The sequence below is a fragment of the Diceros bicornis genome (assembly GCF_020826845.1).
Source record: "Diceros bicornis minor isolate mBicDic1 chromosome 30 unlocalized genomic scaffold, mDicBic1.mat.cur SUPER_30_unloc_4, whole genome shotgun sequence".
In the NCBI taxonomy this organism is placed as follows: Eukaryota; Metazoa; Chordata; class Mammalia; order Perissodactyla; family Rhinocerotidae; genus Diceros; species Diceros bicornis.
This window is the reverse complement of record NW_026690902.1, coordinates 2,498,601-2,517,873: the sequence shown is the minus strand read 5'-3', so window position 1 is coordinate 2,517,873 and position 19,273 is coordinate 2,498,601. Positions and strand designations below refer to the sequence as shown.

The following is a 19,273-nucleotide window of genomic DNA, read 5'->3' as shown; positions in this document are numbered from 1 at the left end:
GGATTTAGGGTGGGCCCTAAATTCAATGACTGGTGTCCTTATAAGAAGAAGAGACGACACAGAGACATGGATGGAAGAAGATCACATGAAAGACCTAGGCAGAGATTGGAGATCTACTGCCACAAGACAGGGAAGCAGGTACCACCAGGAGCTGGAAGAGGTGAGGGAGGATTCTCTGCTGTTGATAAACTGTGAATCAATTGTAGGGCTCCCCTTTGTTCTCACTCAAACCATCAAATCCTAGTAGTACCTTGTCTTAAAAATTCTGATTATCACGTGGCTTATATGGATGTCCTGAGGATCATGGACCACGACTGATGCCTCATTTCAATTTCTCAGGTCTGCAATTATCACATGTGAACACTTTCATTTTTCAATGTAACTCACTGAAGTCATGGTCTACATCTACAAATTTGTCATGAATAATTTAGAGGTATGGGAGCAAAAATCCAACTGACGTTAACCTAAAACAATTTAACAGAATATACGAGGGAAGAAAAGATGCAATGAGGGAAGAAATGGGCTCATGTTAATGAGACTTGAGGAGTAGATTGTGACCAAGCACACAGATGCAGCATACAAATGAGGGTGCAGGTCTTGGCCTGACCATCCCCCATGGCCACCCTTACTCTGCTCTCCTCCCAGATGGCCTCAGACCCCGTCAGCGGCTCCTACACTGTGACCTCACTCAACTCCACTCCCCATAACTCCAGGTCTGGCAGGTAATAACCCCGTGCATACCCTGATTCTCTTCCTGTTCCATAAAGCGGCCTGTGCCTGGATCCTGTAGGGTCAGAAAGGACCATTTGACACCCCCGTCCTATGACATCTGGGGGTTAGAATATGCAGATTAGCTCACAATGAGGAATTAGAACACCCTAGTCCTAGGAGCAGTCAGCCCCACACCAAAGCTGTGGGCTCTGGGAGGAAGCCATCACTGTGTTAAATCCAGAGGCCATTGTCAGGAGGCACAAGGCACAGCTGTCCACCTCCACTCACTCTCTGCCTTTCTGTTTCTCAGTCACTCTTTGACCCTCTGAAATGGGCTTCCTTCCCCATGACTGCTAAGACTGCTCTATCAAGGGTCTTCAAGAAAGTCCAGAAAATTCCTTGTATTTGAGCTAGCATTTAGCAAAAAAATGATAGAACTTATGTTAGAATGAGATATAAAGGCAAGCTTAGTGAAGTAAGACTTTTATGGAATCAAATTAATTTAAGGTTAAAAAATAAGCTCTTTACAATAGGTATCATCTTTTCCTGAGTGCAAGTATTCTAAAAAAATATAACTAAAAATACTAAATGATCCCTGAGGCCAAATTACCTTTAATATAAAAGTGAAGTTAAATCATGATAAGCAGAAATTGCAGTATACCAGGACACGTAAAGATCTTCTTTCCTGTCACATGAAACGCGATCTCTCACCCACACAACAGTCTACTCTTCACATTTATGTCTCTCAAAAGAGTTTAATAAAGTGCAATTATAAAATGACAAAGCATCACAGTCCAGAGCAAGTAGAGAGAGTGATATTAAATCAGGTGAGTGAAACTGGGGGCTGTTCATGGGGAACCACTTCTCTGGGGCCACACTTCTTGGCTTCTTCAGCAGGACCTTCTCCTATATTCCATCGGGCCTCAGAACATCCTTCTTGGCTCCTTGCTCTCTGCCTCCCTGGCAAACCTCTCTGCCCTCAGGGCCTCAGCCAGTCTCCCTTGCTTTTTTAACTTTCTGACTCTGTGTGCGGATCTCTCCATAAGTTACAGGCTGTCTGTAGAGTGGGTGGGGGAGACTGAGACCCACTCCTGGGATCATCTCTGCCCAGTCTGAAGACTGTGTGGCAGTGGGCTTGAGGCTGGGGTTTAGAGACCAGGCACCAACGCAGCCCAGGGATTCACCTGGACCACCTGGTGCAATTATATTTAAGGTAGTTGTGCTATCAAAAGTATTTAAAAGTTCTCCTTCACTGCTGCAGTCTTAGAGTCCCTGCAGTCTTCTGTGTGCACAGACTTGCTGGGGCTTCTGCAAGTTCTCCTCCCGTTGACTGTACCTGACTTCATTGCCAGGGTGGGAAGTTATCCTTGTAACTGTCCTATTGAAAATGCAGCCAGGAAACTGACCTCCTAAAATGCACTTATAGGAAGTGCAGATCTTTCACGATGTCTCTGCTTGGTCTTGGCTAAATGGACATGTCTTTTCTTCTCTGACGTCTGGGGCATCATATTTCTTTTGAGCTTTCCCTTTGAAAACAAAATGATATGTGAAATTTGAATAAAATGTGGAATGCAGACTGCCAGCCATGGAGAATTTTCTCACCTCATTTGGATCTTCCACCCTCCTGTATCCTGGAGAAGTATCTCTCAAACTGCCCTGTGCTTCACAATCATTTGGAGGGTTGTTAAAACACCAATTGCTGGACATCAACCCAAGTAGGCCTGGGGAGGGCCAAGAATTTGCACTTCTAAGTGTTCCCAGATGCTGCTGATGCTGCTGGCACAGGCACCACACATTGAGAACTAGGTTCTGGGACATCAAGCTGATTTGAGTCAAGGACAGAAAGGACTATGAAGACTAGATGGTTGTGTGCCCAGAGCATAGCAATTTAGTGCCTCATCTCTAATGAAATCACGTTCCTCTCAGCAATTTGATGCTCATTTCACTTGCACACCCAAGTGCCATCTTCACTCAAATATTCTCCTGTTCATAAATAAATAACTCACACATGCCATATTCCCATCACATAGTTCTAGCTACTGTAAAAAACCATTTTTCCTCTCCTGACTCTTCTTCTCTCCTCCTACTCCTCCCTGTTAATTTGGGCTCCACCATCTGACTTAACACAATAGACGCTTCTTAGAAGTCAATCTTGCTCTCACATTGGTTCCACATCCACACCCTCTTCTAGGCTATCCCATCCATTTCCCTGGCTTCAAATACCATTAATGAACTCGAAATGCTCATAGAATCAGCATAGACCTGGCTTCAACCCTGAGATCCAAATACCCTTCTGCCCACTCACCACATCAGTGCTAACTTGATGACTCAGCTCACAGTTAGCGGGTCCCAAGTTGAACCAATCGGTTCTCCAAATAATCACCCATATCTCAGGGTCCCCTAATCTCACTTGTTTGTACTGATATCCTGTCTACACCTGAGTGTCATTCTGGACACCCTGCCACCCCCACTCACATATCAGTGAACCATCCATCTACCCTCCTGAATCCACCTAAAGATTCTCCACTTTTTAATAATTCTTGAGCACCTTTCAGATTTCCTACAAAATACCATTTCCACAGAGTGACCTTTCCTTATCCCGCCATCAAAATTAATGTCATTTTCTCTGTTAATTTTTAAAGTTTTTAATTGTATGTGTATTATCATCTATTTCTCTCATAGTGTTTTTCTCACTAAATTGGATACTCCAAGAAGTGAAGATTGATGTGGACTGTAATGTTTTACACTGCCGTATTCACTCACTGCTTTGCCCTTAGAAGGTGCACAACATATTTATTGAAAGAAATTATTCAAACTCCAAAAAGTACTTTCTAAATCTTTCAAACAAATTCACTCAACTAATGTTATACAAGGATAGAATCTCTTTGGTGGTAGACGGCAATAAATTATCACTAAGATTGCAAATCCTTTCTGTCTGTAATTCATTTTAAGACTCTAGCCACAATAATCTATTTAAAATGTAAACCTAATAAGTGCACCTTTCCTTTACAATCTCTCATTTCTGTTTTCAGATTCTTTTTAAAGGTGAAGTCATACATCTGACTTCATCCCTGTTGTCCTGCAATAATCATTTATACCATCTCTTTCACTCTCCAACATGTCCCAGTTTGGAGGGAAAATTATTTGATCCTCCCATTTATAGAGCACCTATTATAAGCCAAGTTATGTACTAAAATCCATGATCCAGAATTTAACTTAAAAATTCACTTCCCCTGTTTATTTTAATCTTGGTGAGAGGAATGAGTTAATAAAGAGATGGATGAATGTCTAATATAGTGTTAGGTATAATTAGATCCTGTAATAAAGAGTAAGGGCTACGCAGAGATACAGAAACAGAGGGAGGGATGGAGGAAGAACAGTAAGGAAGGATAAAGGGAAAGAAATTACCTACAATTATTTCATTTATTTATTCATTTTGTGAGGAAGATCAGCCCTGAGCTAACATCCATGCCAATCCTCCTCTTTTTTTTGCTGAGGAAGACTTGCCCTGTGTTATCATCTGTGCCCATCTTCCTCAACTTCATATGAGACGCCGATACAGCATGGCCTGACAAGTGGTGCGTTGGTGCTTTCCCAGGACCTGAACCTGGGCCTCCAGCAGCAGAGTGTGAACACTTAACTGCTACGCCAGGGGAGCCGGCCCACCTACAATTAGATGATGCAGAGATTAAGGAAGGACTAACGGATGAGGTGATATTTGAGCACAAAACTGAATTTTTTTTAAAAAGGCCAATCACATTGTGGGTAAAAGATTTTCCAGAGACGAGAACAATGTCAACAGTGCAGAGATGAATACTACTTCCACTTCCCAGTGATGTTTTTGGTTAAAAACAAAACAAGTGTCTGGCCTATTATCCCAAGGAAGCTCCCTATACAGAAAAGTACAACACCTTGATCATTACTTAACAAACATTAACACCTAGGAAACAACTTTCAATAAGTTATCTTCTTGTTTTAAGAGCTACTGCCTGCTCACTTAAAGAGGTTTCACAGAAGCACAAAGTGTACAAATGGACACTCTTGCTGTCCATATGGATTCCACACTCACCAGAATAGGCTGGCTTGGAAAACAGGTTGATGCAGGTTTCTCCATGGCTTCAGAGTTCTCCTGCTCACACCACTCCTGATATGCAGACAGCCCGTGGAATGCTGGAAAATGCAAGGACTTCTGCCTCTGATTCCCCTTTTATTGAGGAAAGGAGTGGATAATCCAATCTGTGGATAATCCAGGGGAGACATCCTGTCTCTTATCAATGGGATTTGAGAGATTCCTAAAGATTTATACCTAAAAAAATAATGTTGGGTTATTGACACTGTCAGATACTGTTGGTATGAAAACATTTAATACAATTGTGTGGGCAGGTGGTATTTGCAGTTTCTATCAACATTTTAATGTTTCCTTTTCCTTCCACTAATAATATTTTCTCTAAAAATAGGAATGGAAGTTTATATGTACAAAAATGTCCATACCACTTATGTTTTAATAGGAAAAAATAGAGACTGTGTAAACGTTTATCAATGAAAGAATGTCCAAAATATTTATTAGCAATTCTCTAGAATATATCACACAGCCATTAACAAGAAATTAGTATTTTGTGCATTTACATCTCATGTAATTACCAGTAAACTTGTAATTATTTCAACCGTCTTACTCTTTCACTTCCCTTTGACCTGAATAATTAATGTTCCTTTACTTTCTTTACTTCACTGATGTTGATTTAACTCTTTTGTTATTCTGTTATTTCCTCTATAAACTTATTACTTGGAATCATATAGAAATCTTTAATTGCACTAATGGTTAAATTCTGAATCCTTAATACAGTCTAATATGAATAATTACTTTTACCATCTCCCCGAAATGCTAATACGTTCAACACTTTCAATTCTATTTTTAACCTTCTTGTCATTTGTATTACTGTTTTTATGCATTTCATTCTACATATATTTTAATCTCCATGAGAGATTTCTAGAATTACTTCCCGAAATAAAATTCATTTATTTTTATTGTAAATTATCCTTTCCTTTCCTCTTCAGTCCTTTGTGCATTCCTGGTTTTCAAGCTGGGTTAATTTTCCTTTGGAGGTGATAACTCACTGCAGTATTTTGTCTAATTCAAGGCTGCTAACAATGAAAAGTTTCACTTTAAGATTTTCTGGGGCATCTTTATTTGGGACACTATTGTTGCTGGGTGTAGAATTCTGGTTTGACACGAGATTTCTTTTAGCATTTTAAAAATGCTGCTCTGTGGATGTCTATCTTATTTTCTTTATGGTTAGAAATCACCAATTGGCCTTTTTCTTGCTTATTTGGCCTCTCTTGTCCCTAAAATACTTTACATTAACTTTGGTTTTTAAACCATAGTTTAGTTCATTAATATTTCCTGTGTAGTCACTCTGCTTGGGAAATGTTGAATTAATTGAATCTGTGGATTGATGTCTTTCATCAACTTGGAACATGCTTGTGTATTTTCACTTCTGATATCAATTCCTCCCCACATTCTCTCTACTCTCCATTTAATCACACCCCATGTGTCTTTTAATTCTACCCTGAAATTTCCAATGCCATTGGCCCTATGGTTTTCTTGGGAGATTTGCTCGTGGACTGTCTTCCATTTTAGTAAACCAGCCTTTTGCTGGAATCAAGTCCTTCTTAATTACTTAAATTCTTAATTTCAGTTCTAACATAAACACAATATATCGCTTTAATTTATTAAAAAAGAGATAGCAGAGCAGTTTGACAATGAGAAAATGATTTCCTTTTAATTCAATAAAGCTCAAATAGATGGGAGAATATTATATATTGGATCATATTAAGATATATGAGGAGCCACTATTCATTAAAATTCACCAGCAAGACAGAGGAGGCGGAAAACCTGGGTTTCTTCTTCTTTGTACTGATGTGGACTGCATTTTGAAATGATAATATTTATATTTCTTGAGTTAAAGAAAATGTTATAAAATCCGGTTTCATCTGTTTGTATTTACTTACTTTAACATGTGTTCTGGAAAATTTAAATGACATAGGTCACATTGTGATATCTCTGTTGATCTTGTTTGGATAGAGCCATGATATGATGATTAATTTTAGCTGTCAACTTGACTAGACACAGGGGTGCCCAGATAGACTGTGAAGAATTATTGCTGGGTGTGTCTGTGAGAATGTTTCTGGAAGACATTATCATTTGATTCCATGGTCTACATAAACAAACTCACCCTCACTAGAGTGGGTGGGCATCATCAAATCTGTTGTGGGCTCAATAGAACAAAAAACAAAGAAAGACTGAATCTATTGTCTCTTCCTGAGCTGGGATGTCCATCTTTTCCTGCACTTGGACATCAAAGGTCCTGGTTCTCAGGCCTTCAGAATTTGACTGAATTATATCACTGGTTTTTCTGGTTCTCCAGCTTGCAGATGGCATATTGTGGGACTTCTCAACCTCCATAACCTTGTGAGCTAATTCTTACAATAAATTTCGACTTCTATATGTTTATATATATTCTATGGTTGTATTTCTCTAGAGAATCCTGACTAATACACATGGATAACAAACTGCATATTAAGTGCACATGGAGAAACTTTCCCGAGGCATAGGAGGCTCCCCCAATCCCCAGGAGGAAGCAACTCATCCCATCCAGGCAGCAGGCATGAGCACGTGCAATCACACACACACGCACACACACACATATACACACAACTAATTTGAAAATGCGCTCAAGCTCAAACTCTCACTCTCTGCCTTATTGTTCATCACAGCAGTGATTTCTACATGGCATGTTATACATCCTTTGCCATTTATGATATCTTTCCTCCCACTAAGACTAAACCAAACAGGGGCAGTGAGTCTATTTAGTTATTTTGTAGATCACAGGTTTTACACCAGAGCTTTGCATGTAGTAAGTGCTCTAAAAATAGAATGACCAAATAGTTTTCCCTCCAAACTGGAACATATCAGGGAATGAAAAGGGTAATATTAATAATTATGATAAGACAACAGGAGAAATATGTGCTGAAGACAGAAATGGAGGATTTAAAAGTTAAGATGGACTGATCACTTTTGCATTTTAAACAGATCATTGTGACTAGAATCTCATGATTGGATTACGAGGAGAAAGGATTTGGAATCTTAAGCTACTTCGGCTAATTTATTGCAGTGTAGCACCTAAAGGTGGTATCTTTGCACAAGAGTAGTTAAGTGGAGTGGCCGGTCCCGTGGCTTAGTGGTTAAGTGTGTGTGCTCCGCTGCTGGCGACTGTGGTACGGAAACCCAGGTGGGCTTCTCCAGCCATGCTGAGGCCGAGTCCCACATACAGCAACTAGAAGTATGTGTAACTATGACATACAACTATCTGCTGGGGCTTTGGGAAAAAAAAAGAGGAGGTCTGACATTAGATGTTAGCTCAGAGCCGGTCTTCCTCAGCAAAAACAGGAGGATTAGCATGGATGTTAGATCAGGGCTGATCTTCCTCGGGGAAAAAAAAAAGAATAGTTAAGTGGATGGATTTAAAATATTTTAAAAATATTTCATGAAGCAAAGTTTTAGTGTTTGGATTTTATAAATATATATGAATATAAATTATATATTGTACACATAATATATGTGAGCCCTTTTTGTGTGCAAAGCCATATGTGAACACTATTGTGGGAAAATTTGGAAAATCCACATTAGTCTTGTCTTCATGGAATATCTAATTTAGTGAGAAAGAACTAAATCTTGAAAGAAATAGATAATAATGCACATATAACTAAAATAGAAAAAAAATCAACGAAGAGGAAAAATGGAGTTTTGTAATTTAGGTTATTGGAGCAGGAGTGTTCATTGTCTGGAAGTGATATTTTGTATGAGGTCTGAAAGGTGATTAGAAATAAATCAGAAGTGGATAACCTGTAGGTAGATTCAGAATGGTGGATGGATGGTTCATTGCTATGTGAATGGGGGGTGGCAGGGTGTCCAGGGTGACATCCAGGGGTAGACAGGTTATTACCAAAAATAAGTGAGTTTGGGGACACTGAGAGAGAAGCCAATTATTTGGGTAAGTGACTTGTTCAACTTGGGACCTGGTCATTGTGAGTTATCACTGATGTGGTGAATGTGAAGGTGGATAAATGGGTCTGGGGTTCAGAGTTAGTCTCTGCTGATTCTTTGGACATGTTTGGCTCATTAGTGGTATTTGAAGCCAAGGAAATGGATGGGGTTGCCCCAGAAGGAGGGTGCAGTTGTGGAACAGGTGTCAGAGCAGTGCTGACTTTTGGGAAGCATCAGTCATTGTGGGGTGGTAATAAAGAGAAGCCTGGAAGTTGCTCAGGACATTTAGACAGACATGAGCAAGACAGTGAGGGTGGTGGATCCCAAGGACAAATGGTCTTTTAAAAGGACATTGGAGTCCGCAATGTCATGTGCTACTGCAGAGCATGTCAGAAAAATCATGAAAAGTCCCCAGTGGATTAGTAAGAGACACGGCTTGTGAGGTTAGCAAGAGAAGTATCCACAGAATGGGGATAGGGTTGGGTGGGCACTGTGGAAACAGAGGCATTGGGATGTATGTGAACTTTTCACAATGGATCCCTGGCAGGAGGAGGAGAGGAGGGGCGTGGAGGGTGAGGACTATTAGGACCGCTGGCTGAGAGATTAGTTTGTAGACGGTAGAGATTTGTGCATATTTGAAACCTGAGGGATGATTCCAGTAGGGAAGTTATGGAAAGCACAACAAATATTGAGGGCATGATGTCATTGAAATGGAAGGATAAGATAAAAATCAGAGTGGTTTCAGCCAAAAAATCAATTTCTTTGGATATAATAACAGAAAAGTTGTGATAAATGAATTCCTTATGAGGAATATTTGTAGATCTGATGACTAGAGAGTGAAATAGTTCTTGTCTGGTGGTTAACAATTTATCTGTGAAATATGGAGGAGGTCGGAATATAGAAATTTATGGAACTCAAGAAATGGAAAAAATGAGCAGAGCATTCAGGAAGCATTAGAGAAATGCATATAGGTCCATTGGTTGCTGTTGATACTCTGTTGGGATCCACAGGCTCCTGGTGCATTCTCTGTTCAGTGCAAGTGTCAACATGACATGGCAGGTATTTGAAATCATCTGAAGTGTGCGGGTGGATATGATGGCAAAAAAGTATCTGGGACTATGGTCAGTGGATGATTGAAATGATGGACTGTGAATCTGAGATTACTAGAAAAGATTAGGAGAAGAAAAGTAAGAGGCTTGTGAAGATATTCCTACGGGAGTAATCTAGTTTATTGAAGAACGGTTATTTAGAGTGGATTTCTTTGTGTACAAACTGGAAATGTGGAAATTTGTGTTGGGAATATGGTGTTTCTGAATTACTGACTGGTGAGCAGGAGAATTTTGGGTGAAGATAGGATCAGGGTGTGGAAGTGAATGACTAAGGATGGAGTAGTGAATAATTTCATTAGAGATGAGGCAGTGAAAGGAGCTCTGGAGTCCTTGGAACTCTGTGTCCCAATAACAGTGTGCTGTGGGACACCAGCATGTGTGTATTTGACCATGACAGAGATAGGAAGAGAGGAACGTCCTGAAGCAAGATGGCGGAGGGAAGTTGGTCTGGATTTGACACTGGATAATGACCTTGAGCTTTCTGTCCTTGTCTCACATCAGCTTGATGATGTCACTGAATCCTGTTCTCCATGTGTGGTACCAGCAGCTGATCATCACATCTTAGACATGAAAATTCTCTATTCCTTCCCCAGACCTACTTGGTTTCAGATCCAGCAGTCTGAGTTTTAAAAACTCTCCAATGATTGTGATGCACAGTGTGATTTGAGACACATGTTTCCAGGGAGAGGAGGAGGGTGGAATATCCACGTGAGCTGAGAACGTTCTCCATGGATGGTAGTCTTCATCCTCCATTTTGTTGAAATTTCACATTTAATTTTGTTTTGAAAGAGAAAGCTCCAAAAATATTCCCCGACTTCATAGTGGAAACAGTAAGACCATGAAACTAAACCCAATCAGAAAACTGATGATCTATGCACCCTGAAGCCTAAGCAGCTGCATATTCCAGAGTCCAGTTGCTGGAATAACTTCCCATCCTGGTGGTGAGGTCAGGTGCAGTCAGTGGGAGCAGACCATGGAGAAGCCGCGGCAAGTCTGTGGATACAGCAGACTGCAGGGACTCCAGGCCTGCAGCAGTGAGGGAGAACTCTTAAGTTCTTGGGAGTCACAAATACCTTCAAAACAGTCACACAGTCTGGTCCATGTGAATCCCTGGACCATGCAGGGGTCGAGGGATCTGCACACCAGCCCTGATCCCACACTGGCTCGCTGTACATACTGGGCAGACATGAGTCCAAGAATGGGTCTGGGTCGCTCACAGACCCTCTGCAGGCAACAGGCATCTTCTAGAGATATCAGGAGACAGACACAGAACGTGAGGAAAAGCGTGGGAGAGACTGACTGTGGTTTCGATGACAGACGATATTGCCGTGGAGGCAGAGAGAGCAAGGAGCCAAGAAAGGCATCCTGAAAACAATGAGGAAAGCAACATTGGTGCTGAAGAAAAGGTGAGTGGTGCCGTTGAGAAATTCCCCATTAGACAGGCTTGACTCTCACAGCATCTCTTTGTAACGTCCATCATGATCTTGACCTTTCATGGTAAACCTCAATTTTTCTTTACCATGAGTTTTCTCCTTTTTATATTAAAATTGATAGGATAATTGAAGCTGAGGAATTAGTGTTTTGAACTTATATTTGTTTTTTCTAGAACTTACACTCAATGAAGTGATGATATCTACTAGAATGAGATTTGTCTTTGAATGTATATTAAATCCGATTCCATAAATTTTTATTATGATTTTGTATCTAATTTTTTTTTGTTTTTTTGCGGAGAAAGATTTACCCTGAGCTAACATTTGTTGCCAATCTTCCTCTACTTTTTGTGTGGGTCACCATCACGGCATGGCTGCTAATGAGTGTTGTAGGTCCGTGCCTAGTAACTGAACGTGGGCCACCAAAGCAGAACATGCCAAACTTAACCACTTGGCCAGGGGCCAGTACGATTATTTTGCATCTAATTATAAAGTAAAATCCATCAGTCTTTCTCTTCATGGTCCCATGGTAATTCAGACATAGGTGATTTCTATATCATGAATTAAGTATCTCTTATCTGTTACTTGGCAAACTTGTGTAGCTTTGATTTTGGAATCTCAAGAATGAGCATACTCCCCTGGGGGCATTATTTTCCACTTAGAGAACCTTGGCAACAGGCTCATTGCCTTCCTTCCCACACTAGATCCAGAGTCATGGAAATGTGTTCGCCTTGCACACAGCACAGAGCACATAGGAATTACTCAACAAACATGTGATAAGTGAATAATTGGTGGCATCATCAGGTCATTCACAGAAGCCAGACTGAGAGAGAGCTTCCTTAGGTCAGGAAGGAGAAGCATTCCTTTATATTTGTGATGTTTTAATTTGTAACATTGTAATGTGAACACCAAGTATACTGTTTTTATCAAAAGTGTGTTCTGAAGGTTTTCAAAAATCTCTAAAACTCAGAGTAGAGAAATATCAATCTCTGTGAACCTGTTACTTGCTTCAAACATTGTCAACTCGTATACCATCTGACTTTGTTTATCCTCACACCAAGACCCTAAGAATTAACCAGAGGAGATGGCTGAGAGCACATCATTTCAGTTGTAAATATTTCAGTTTCTCTTACAGATGAGGGATTTTTGGAACACAAACACAATAACGTTATCACACACTAAAATAAAAATGTCATTCGGATAATCAACTATTTAGTCAGTTTCCAAAGTCTCCCAGTTTTGTCAAGGTTATTTCCTGGTTTTACATTTTATTTGAGTCAGGATCTTAATGAAACCCTTCTTTTGCAATTGGTTGATCTGTTTCTGAAGTCACTTTTAATCTCTTAGTAGTTCATGCATCTTGGGATTTGGGTGGGATATGAGTGTGTGTGTTTGTGTTGTCTACACGGATGTGTTAATTCTTTCTTTCCTGGATGGCAGTGCCTTGAAAGGAAGGGCCTGGGCTGTGGGAACTAAGATTTCTACTCTGCTTCTGGCTGAACTGAAAAGGCCTCCCTGGATGACACTTGCAGCCTTCAGAAAGGAGGGGGAAGAGGTACCAAGATATTCAAGGCAATGGCCCTTGTCTTACAGGGTGTTTCCAGGGCATGATGTTCAAAATGCTGGGTGCTCACCCTTTAGCTCCAGGTCGTGGGGTGGGTTCTTGGCATGAGCTCTGAGCAGTGTCTTTTAACCACCCACCTGGGGAGCATTTCACCATTTTAATTGGTATGGTTGTGTCTGTGGTGTCTAAGATTGGTGGCATTCCCCTGCTGGACCCACTTCTATACCTGCCCCTCTCCTGCCTCATCTTTCAAAACTCCCAACAGGAAAGTTTCACATCCCTGTAACACAAATCCATATAACCACAGCACAGACTGGGGAAAAGAATACAGCTGTCCCAGGGGCTATGTGATCTATTCCCTCAGGCCCACCTGCCCCTTTGGGACAAGTCAGTAACAAGACGACTGAGTGTGTAAACTAGTGATTGTCTGAGACCAGGGACCTCAGAACCACATGCGCCCAGATGTCACCCAGGGCAGCAAGGGACGGTGTGGGTCATTCAGTGGATAAGATTAAGGTCTCTTGTCCTGGCAAACCAGAGCTTACCCCTGATCCATCAGGCCCAGCTGGGGAGGAATGGCTACGGTGTGCCTAACAGAAAGGCTAAGGGCCTTCTTGGGAAGTTTTGCCCAAATAGAATCATACAAAGCTGTGCAGGGATGCTGGAAGTCCTAGTTCACAGGGAGCAGTGAGGTTTATGGAACAAAGTCCTGTTGTAGGTTTAAAAGCTGCATCATGAATCTTTCCCTCTGGATATAAAACAAGCGGGAAAAGGACTTCCAAGTGCATGGGCCAGGATCACAGGAGGATTCCAATCTAGGCAAAGGGTGAACAGGGAGCCCTAGAGGCGACCTGATGGGGATGTCCTCTGGGCCCTTAGTCCATCTGCACATGGTCTTCCTCTGTCCTTGTCCGTTACACATGCAAACATTTATCTTTTTTCATTTATTTCTCATTTAGTGTTGATGCAAATCCAGAGACTGGTTAGAAAATGGCAAGTTCCAATATCTGATCAAAGAAACCTCAACAAGAGAAGCAAAATCTTTCCTTCTTCCTGGAAAGCTGTAGAAAGACAGCCACTGTCCTGGGGAAGGACATGGTCCTGGTAGGTGCTATTTGAAAGACACCCACATTTCAGTGGTTATTGCTCTGCCTGGGAAAGTCCCTCCAACCTCTACCTCCAGGGAGATCTGAGGGGCTGTCTCTGCTCCTGGCCCAGGTGAACCACACAGAAATGCACCTCTCCTCTGACGAAGGAAGACTTGAGGGTTTCATTCAGTAGCCAGGGTGGAGGCTGGCCCTCCTCCCTTCTCCCACATACAATAAGCTGTGAGCATACACAAGTTCTTAATTCAAGGAGGAAATTGAGATTCTGTGTCTCATTTACATGAGCATAAGAAGTGAAAGAACCACACCACAACACCCAGGCTGTGACAGAAACAGGATATATCGTAAGAGTCAAATCTACCATTTACTAGTAAAGAAATAATATCACTCCTCCCCAATGGGTTAACAGTCGCTGGGGTGCTGATGTCAGGGAGTTGGAGGTGGTGGTTCCCTCCCTCTGGGGCTTTAGGGAAAACCAGGGAAAGTCTTAGGATGTGCTCCTCCACTCAGGGTGGTAAGAGCTGGCCCGGTGCACCCCGAGGGCGCCAGTGTCCCTGCTGGTCAGGAGGAGCTGCACTTGTGGTCTCCAGAGTGTGACGGCTCATCGTCAAGGGCGTGGTGGCTGAAGAGAAGAAACAGACTATTTTGGGGTCCCTCCCTGAGATTCATGGCACACCTCCCTGCACCCCTGCACTTTCATCCAAACCCTGTGCAGAGTGCTCAGTCCATCAACAGCACCTCATTTGTCGCTGATGCAGGAGGCATCATTTAGCATCACCCATTTCAGAGGAGGCAACTGAATCCCAGAGACGAGAGGGGAGCAGCCTGTCCCAGGCCTGGTCAGCAGTGGAGCTGGGATCCAGGCCCATGCTTAGGCCGAAGGTGTACTGAGCCCCTGGATGCAGTTGCTGCTGGTCCCAACACTCACTCGGCCCTAAACTGGAGGATGTCTGGTTCCTCTTTCTCTTGAAGAGCCGCATTTTGCTCGCCTTCTGTTGTGCGGACTCCAGCTAGCAGGAGACCCAGTAGCTACAGGACAGAGTGGACCTGTGAGGTACCAGGAGCCACACCTCAGGTGCCCCTCCCAGAGCCTGCCAGCAGCTGAATCCCAGTGCCCCATGGGCCACCCCGCTACGAGTTCTGTGGCTGATTAGCGAGCCAGGCCACAGGCTCTGGAGCTGGCCATCAGACAGAGTCTGCCCTGCCCTCACCCAACTCCTGTCCCCCTCACCTCTCATGGACACTGATGGGCTCCATGACCTGGAACCAGGCCCCAAATCGCTCTTTGGGCTCCAGGTCATACGCATTTGCAGCCTGCTGGAGCAGCTGGATCCTCCTGATGACTTTTAATTTCTGGGAGGAAGGACAGGATGCAGACAGAGCTTGGGTGGGGAACCCTGCCAGGGACTTGTGCGGATTGAGGATCTGGTCTGGGGTCTGTGCTCACTCGGGAACCCTCCTTCCTTCCCACTCCATTCAGGACTTGCCTGTCCTCACAGTTGGCTGGAATTTGTTCCTTATCCAGGAAGGTGTCTTTGATGTCAGCCCCTCACACACACGCCAACGTGATGGGATTCCCAGCTTTGTGGATCTGACTCTCCCAATGAACGTAAGACCCAAGGGATGAGGCCAGAGAAAGTCTTGCGAGGGGAGGTCTGTGATTTCCACTTACCCACCCTCCCACAGCTGCTCACCTCATACCATTTCTGGAAGTTGACCCGATTTCCCTTGAAGGGAGACAGTTAATGTCCATCAGAAACAGCCCCCTAAGCCCATAACCAACCCCCATCCCACCCCTTCTCAGGCTGCAAGAATATCAGGGCCCAGCAGAGGGCAGAGCTTCCACAAAGAGAACTTGACACTGGGCCAGGCTCTGGCCCCCAGAGCAGGAGGGACAGGGGAGCTGAGGCCAGAGATCTTATGTAGCACACCATGTCTGATGACAGATGGGGAGACTGAGGCCTCAGGGAGGAAGGGACAGTTGGACCACAGAAGTGCTTCCTCACTTGCAGGGGCTGATGGCACTACCCCAGGGGCAGGGCCTGAGTGGGAGGCTGAGTGCAGCTCAGACACAGCCTCCTGCAGCTCTGCAGGCAGGCAGCTCTGAGCTTCACTAGCCCAGGGAGCCTGGTGGGGGGCTTATGCGGAACGTCTATTCATGCATTGCTAAGATGGGCCTGACTCCCCAGCTCCCAGGGGTGGCCATGGGGCTCTCATGAGAGGAGGTTTGCCAGGTACTGAGAGCTCAGGGCCCAGTGCAGGGCTCTCGCCTCCCAAACCTCAGGATCCTGCTCCTTGGTCCCACCTCCAGGCTCACTCACTTCCAGATCATCCTCCATCCCAATGTTCAGCAGCTTCAGGTGATAGAGGAACATGCCCAGGAAGGGGACGACACCCTGTGAATTCAGGGTGGGAGTGGTGAGATGAGTCCCACCTCTCAGGTGACCCATGGACCCTCCCCCAAATCACTTCACACCATCCTCCTGCCCACTACAGACTCCCAGAGAGAGCAGCCTAGGACCCTCAGCGGCCTGCCCCCAGTTGCCCCCTCCAGGACCACTCAACTTCCCCAGTCACCTCCCAGGGGCGGCTTTTGGCAAATCCCAGAGTATGTGCTCCCTGCCCCTCCCCTCCCTAATCCATCCTGGGCACAGCCCTTCTAGGCCTCATCCTGGTCACTTACAGGGCAGGCATTTCAGGCTCTGGGGCTCCAGGAGCTGGGCTGGAGGAGGAGGGACCCCTCTCTTAAGGAGACCTCAAGCCGTGAGGAGAGAGACCCCCTCCTCTAACACCTGAACCCTCCCCCTCAGGCCCTTTCACCTGCTGCTGCTGCCTCTCCTGGGCTCCCTGGGGATCCATCTCTAGGGTGGCCCACACAGAGGTCACCTCCTGCAGGGTCAAGGACAGGCTCAGGGAGGCCATGCTCCCTTCCCCATGTCTCCCAGGCCCCTGATCCTGGACCCTGGACATCTGGTGTCTATGGCTGATCCCATTCCAGAGTGCTCTGATTCTAGATCACTCCCAGCTCCAACACTCCCTCCTCTGTGCTCTCAGTCCTGCCCAGGCCCCTAAGCCTCTCTCCTCATCAGCAAAGTGTGAGGAGGACTCCCATTCCTCCCAGGGTCCCCTGAGGACTCAGTGTCATCTGACTGTCACCAGTACTCTCCCCTCCCCCCTCGAGGAGGATGAGCACAAAGCTTCTGCTCATTCCTCTCCCCCTTGTACCTCATCACCCCTATGAGACTTGCACCACAGATCATCTCCTTCCATTTCCCAGATGAGGAGACTGAGGCCCACAGAGGGGCAGTGAACTGCTCAGGGGCCCACAGAGGAGACCGTCCCCCTTCCCAGCCAAAGCGCCTGGCCCCCGACCTTCACTCCTCCTCCAGACACACCTCTGACCAATGTCCTGTCCTCTGGACTCTCGGGGTGTGTTGTGGCCCTCAATCAGCCTGAGCCATGGATTGGGAGGCACAAGGTGTCTCGGGGTCCTATCCAAGTGGATTCTGTGTTTTCCAGCCCCCTGGGATTCTCTGACATCACGCTGGACCTGAGGCCATGCCAAAGACCTCAGCTCCCTAGGATCCCCTCATGATGGACCCTGCACAGAACTCCTCCTTTATTCACTCAGGAAGGATCCCCCTTGTGCCACATCTGAGTGACAGTGTAGGGGGTGACCGGGGCACTGTGTAATGGTGACATTTGCATCCTTTTTTACTTGGAAACTTCTAATGTCCTGTCAGGAAGGTCCATTAAGAATCTGTAGGTTCCCCGATAATTCTCATTGCCATCTGGGGCATATCCTTGTCAACAAGGCACCGGGCGAGACTCACTGGTTTGTCAGCAGTGACCACTATCTGGCTAGAGTGCACAGTCCCAGAGACCACACAGTTCTGTCCCAGATCCACCATTTGGCCCAAGGCTGGGCAGCCCCTGAGTCCACAAGACCTGTGTGACCTCACAGTGCCCATCTCTGGGGCAGGCAGAGTGCCCACCCCTGCGAGCTGCAGTGAAGACAGAAGAAGCAGCAGGGGCCTGGCTTCCTGAGGACAGGCTGGGCTGCTGTAGGAAGAAAGGAACCCCCACCCACTCCATCCACCCGTCAGCCTGGAGGAAGAAGGCCAGCTGATGGGTCCACATGGAAGCCAGAGACCTGCTCATTCTGCCAGCTCTTCACCTCCTGGAACAGTCCAGCCGACATCATTGTATCTCGTGACCAAGGCCTCCTTCCCCAAACAGTCCCCACCTGCCCCTGCAGCTCACACCCCCCGCTTCCTGTCAAGCTGGACAAGACAGACCGTTATTTCTCAGGGAACCTTAAGTGAAAAACTTCCCAAAGCACATCCTGCCTTGTCCCTCCCCCCCTCACCTCCCCTCCTTCCAGATCTCCAGCCTCCATTCACCTCCTTGAGCAGCTTCCTGCTCTCCTGCTGGCTTGTTTTCATCAACTTTTTAAGTTTCGTACCATTCTTCCTGAGGAGGGAAAAAAGGAAAGAGACACTGTGGAGTGGTTTGAGGGTAAATCCCTTTTGTTTGAAAACCCAGAAGATCCAGACAGCCTGGATGAGCGTTTTCACTGTGTCCTCTGAGCCCTGAGGTGTCTGGGACTGAGGAGGGGGCTCTCCTATTGTCACCTGGGGCCTCCATTCTCTTATCCCCTCAGCAGATGTGTTTTAAACAGTATTAATTACATGTGGACAGAGAGTTCTTTTGTTGAAAACACTTGAAAATCTTCAATTTGGCTCAAGCCAGGATCTGTCACTTAGGGAAACTGATTCCTGAAGCAGAACCACTGGCCTAAGTTTTCAGAAAGACTCCAAGCCTCCAACCAGGTCAGACCCTATCGCCAGGGTTTGCTGTCTCCCAGGAGGTCCCAACTGACTGAAGGACAATGCTAGCCCTGTGGGGGGTGTCTGGTCCACCCAGGTGGTGCTCATATGGACAGAGGCCTACCCACCTGGACACCCATCTCCATGTGTCTTTTAAACGCTGAATGGAGGGGACCTGCAGAGCCCAGAGGATGGCATGGAGTGAGGAAAGGATCCTCAAGCCCTGGCATTCCTGGGGAAGGGAAGAGAATGAGCTGTGAGGGGGAGCTGGAGCCCTGCTTCCTCTGGCTTCTGTCGCCTCATTGACGTCTCCTCTCCTGGATGAGACAGTAGCTCAGGGAACCCTGGAAAGGCACAGCTGGAAGCTGATGAAGAATACTTCCAGGGAGGAGGATTTTAGCTCAAGGTAAGGAAGGAGCCCAGGAAGGGGTGAGATTCCCACCACTGGGACCAGGAATCAGGTCATCGAGGCACTGGCAG

At 45.2% G+C, this 19,273-nt stretch overlaps 1 protein-coding gene across 1 annotated transcript; it reads right to left on the bottom strand.

The window, feature by feature from the left end:
- Positions 1 to 14,874: 14,874 nt before the first annotated feature.
- On the bottom strand, positions 14,875 to 18,556 carry LOC131402160 (ral guanine nucleotide dissociation stimulator-like). Its single transcript, XM_058537055.1, has 4 exons — positions 18,334 to 18,556; positions 16,286 to 16,360; positions 15,196 to 15,317; positions 14,875 to 14,993 (listed from the first exon to the last, which is right to left on the bottom strand). The coding sequence occupies exons 1-4, from the start codon at positions 18,361 to 18,363 to the stop codon at positions 14,975 to 14,977; spliced, it is 246 nt and encodes an 81-aa protein (XP_058393038.1). The 5' UTR covers positions 18,364 to 18,556; the 3' UTR covers positions 14,875 to 14,974.
- Between the last annotated feature and the right edge of the window lie 717 nt (positions 18,557 to 19,273).

What these genes read in the sequence shown, in the direction of transcription:
- LOC131402160 (XM_058537055.1), bottom strand. Translation starts at nt 18,363, where the DNA reads ATGGAGGCTGGAGATCTGGAAGGAGGGGAG. An exon ending in GAGATCTGGAAGGAGGGGAG is followed by an intron (nt 16,361 to 18,333) that starts GTGAGGGGGGGA and finishes CTGAATTCACAG; the next exon opens with GGTGTCGTCCCCTTCCTGGG. An exon ending in GGATGGAGGATGATCTGGAA is followed by an intron (nt 15,318 to 16,285) that starts GTGAGTGAGCCT and finishes CCTTCCTCCCAG; the next exon opens with AAATTAAAAGTCATCAGGAG.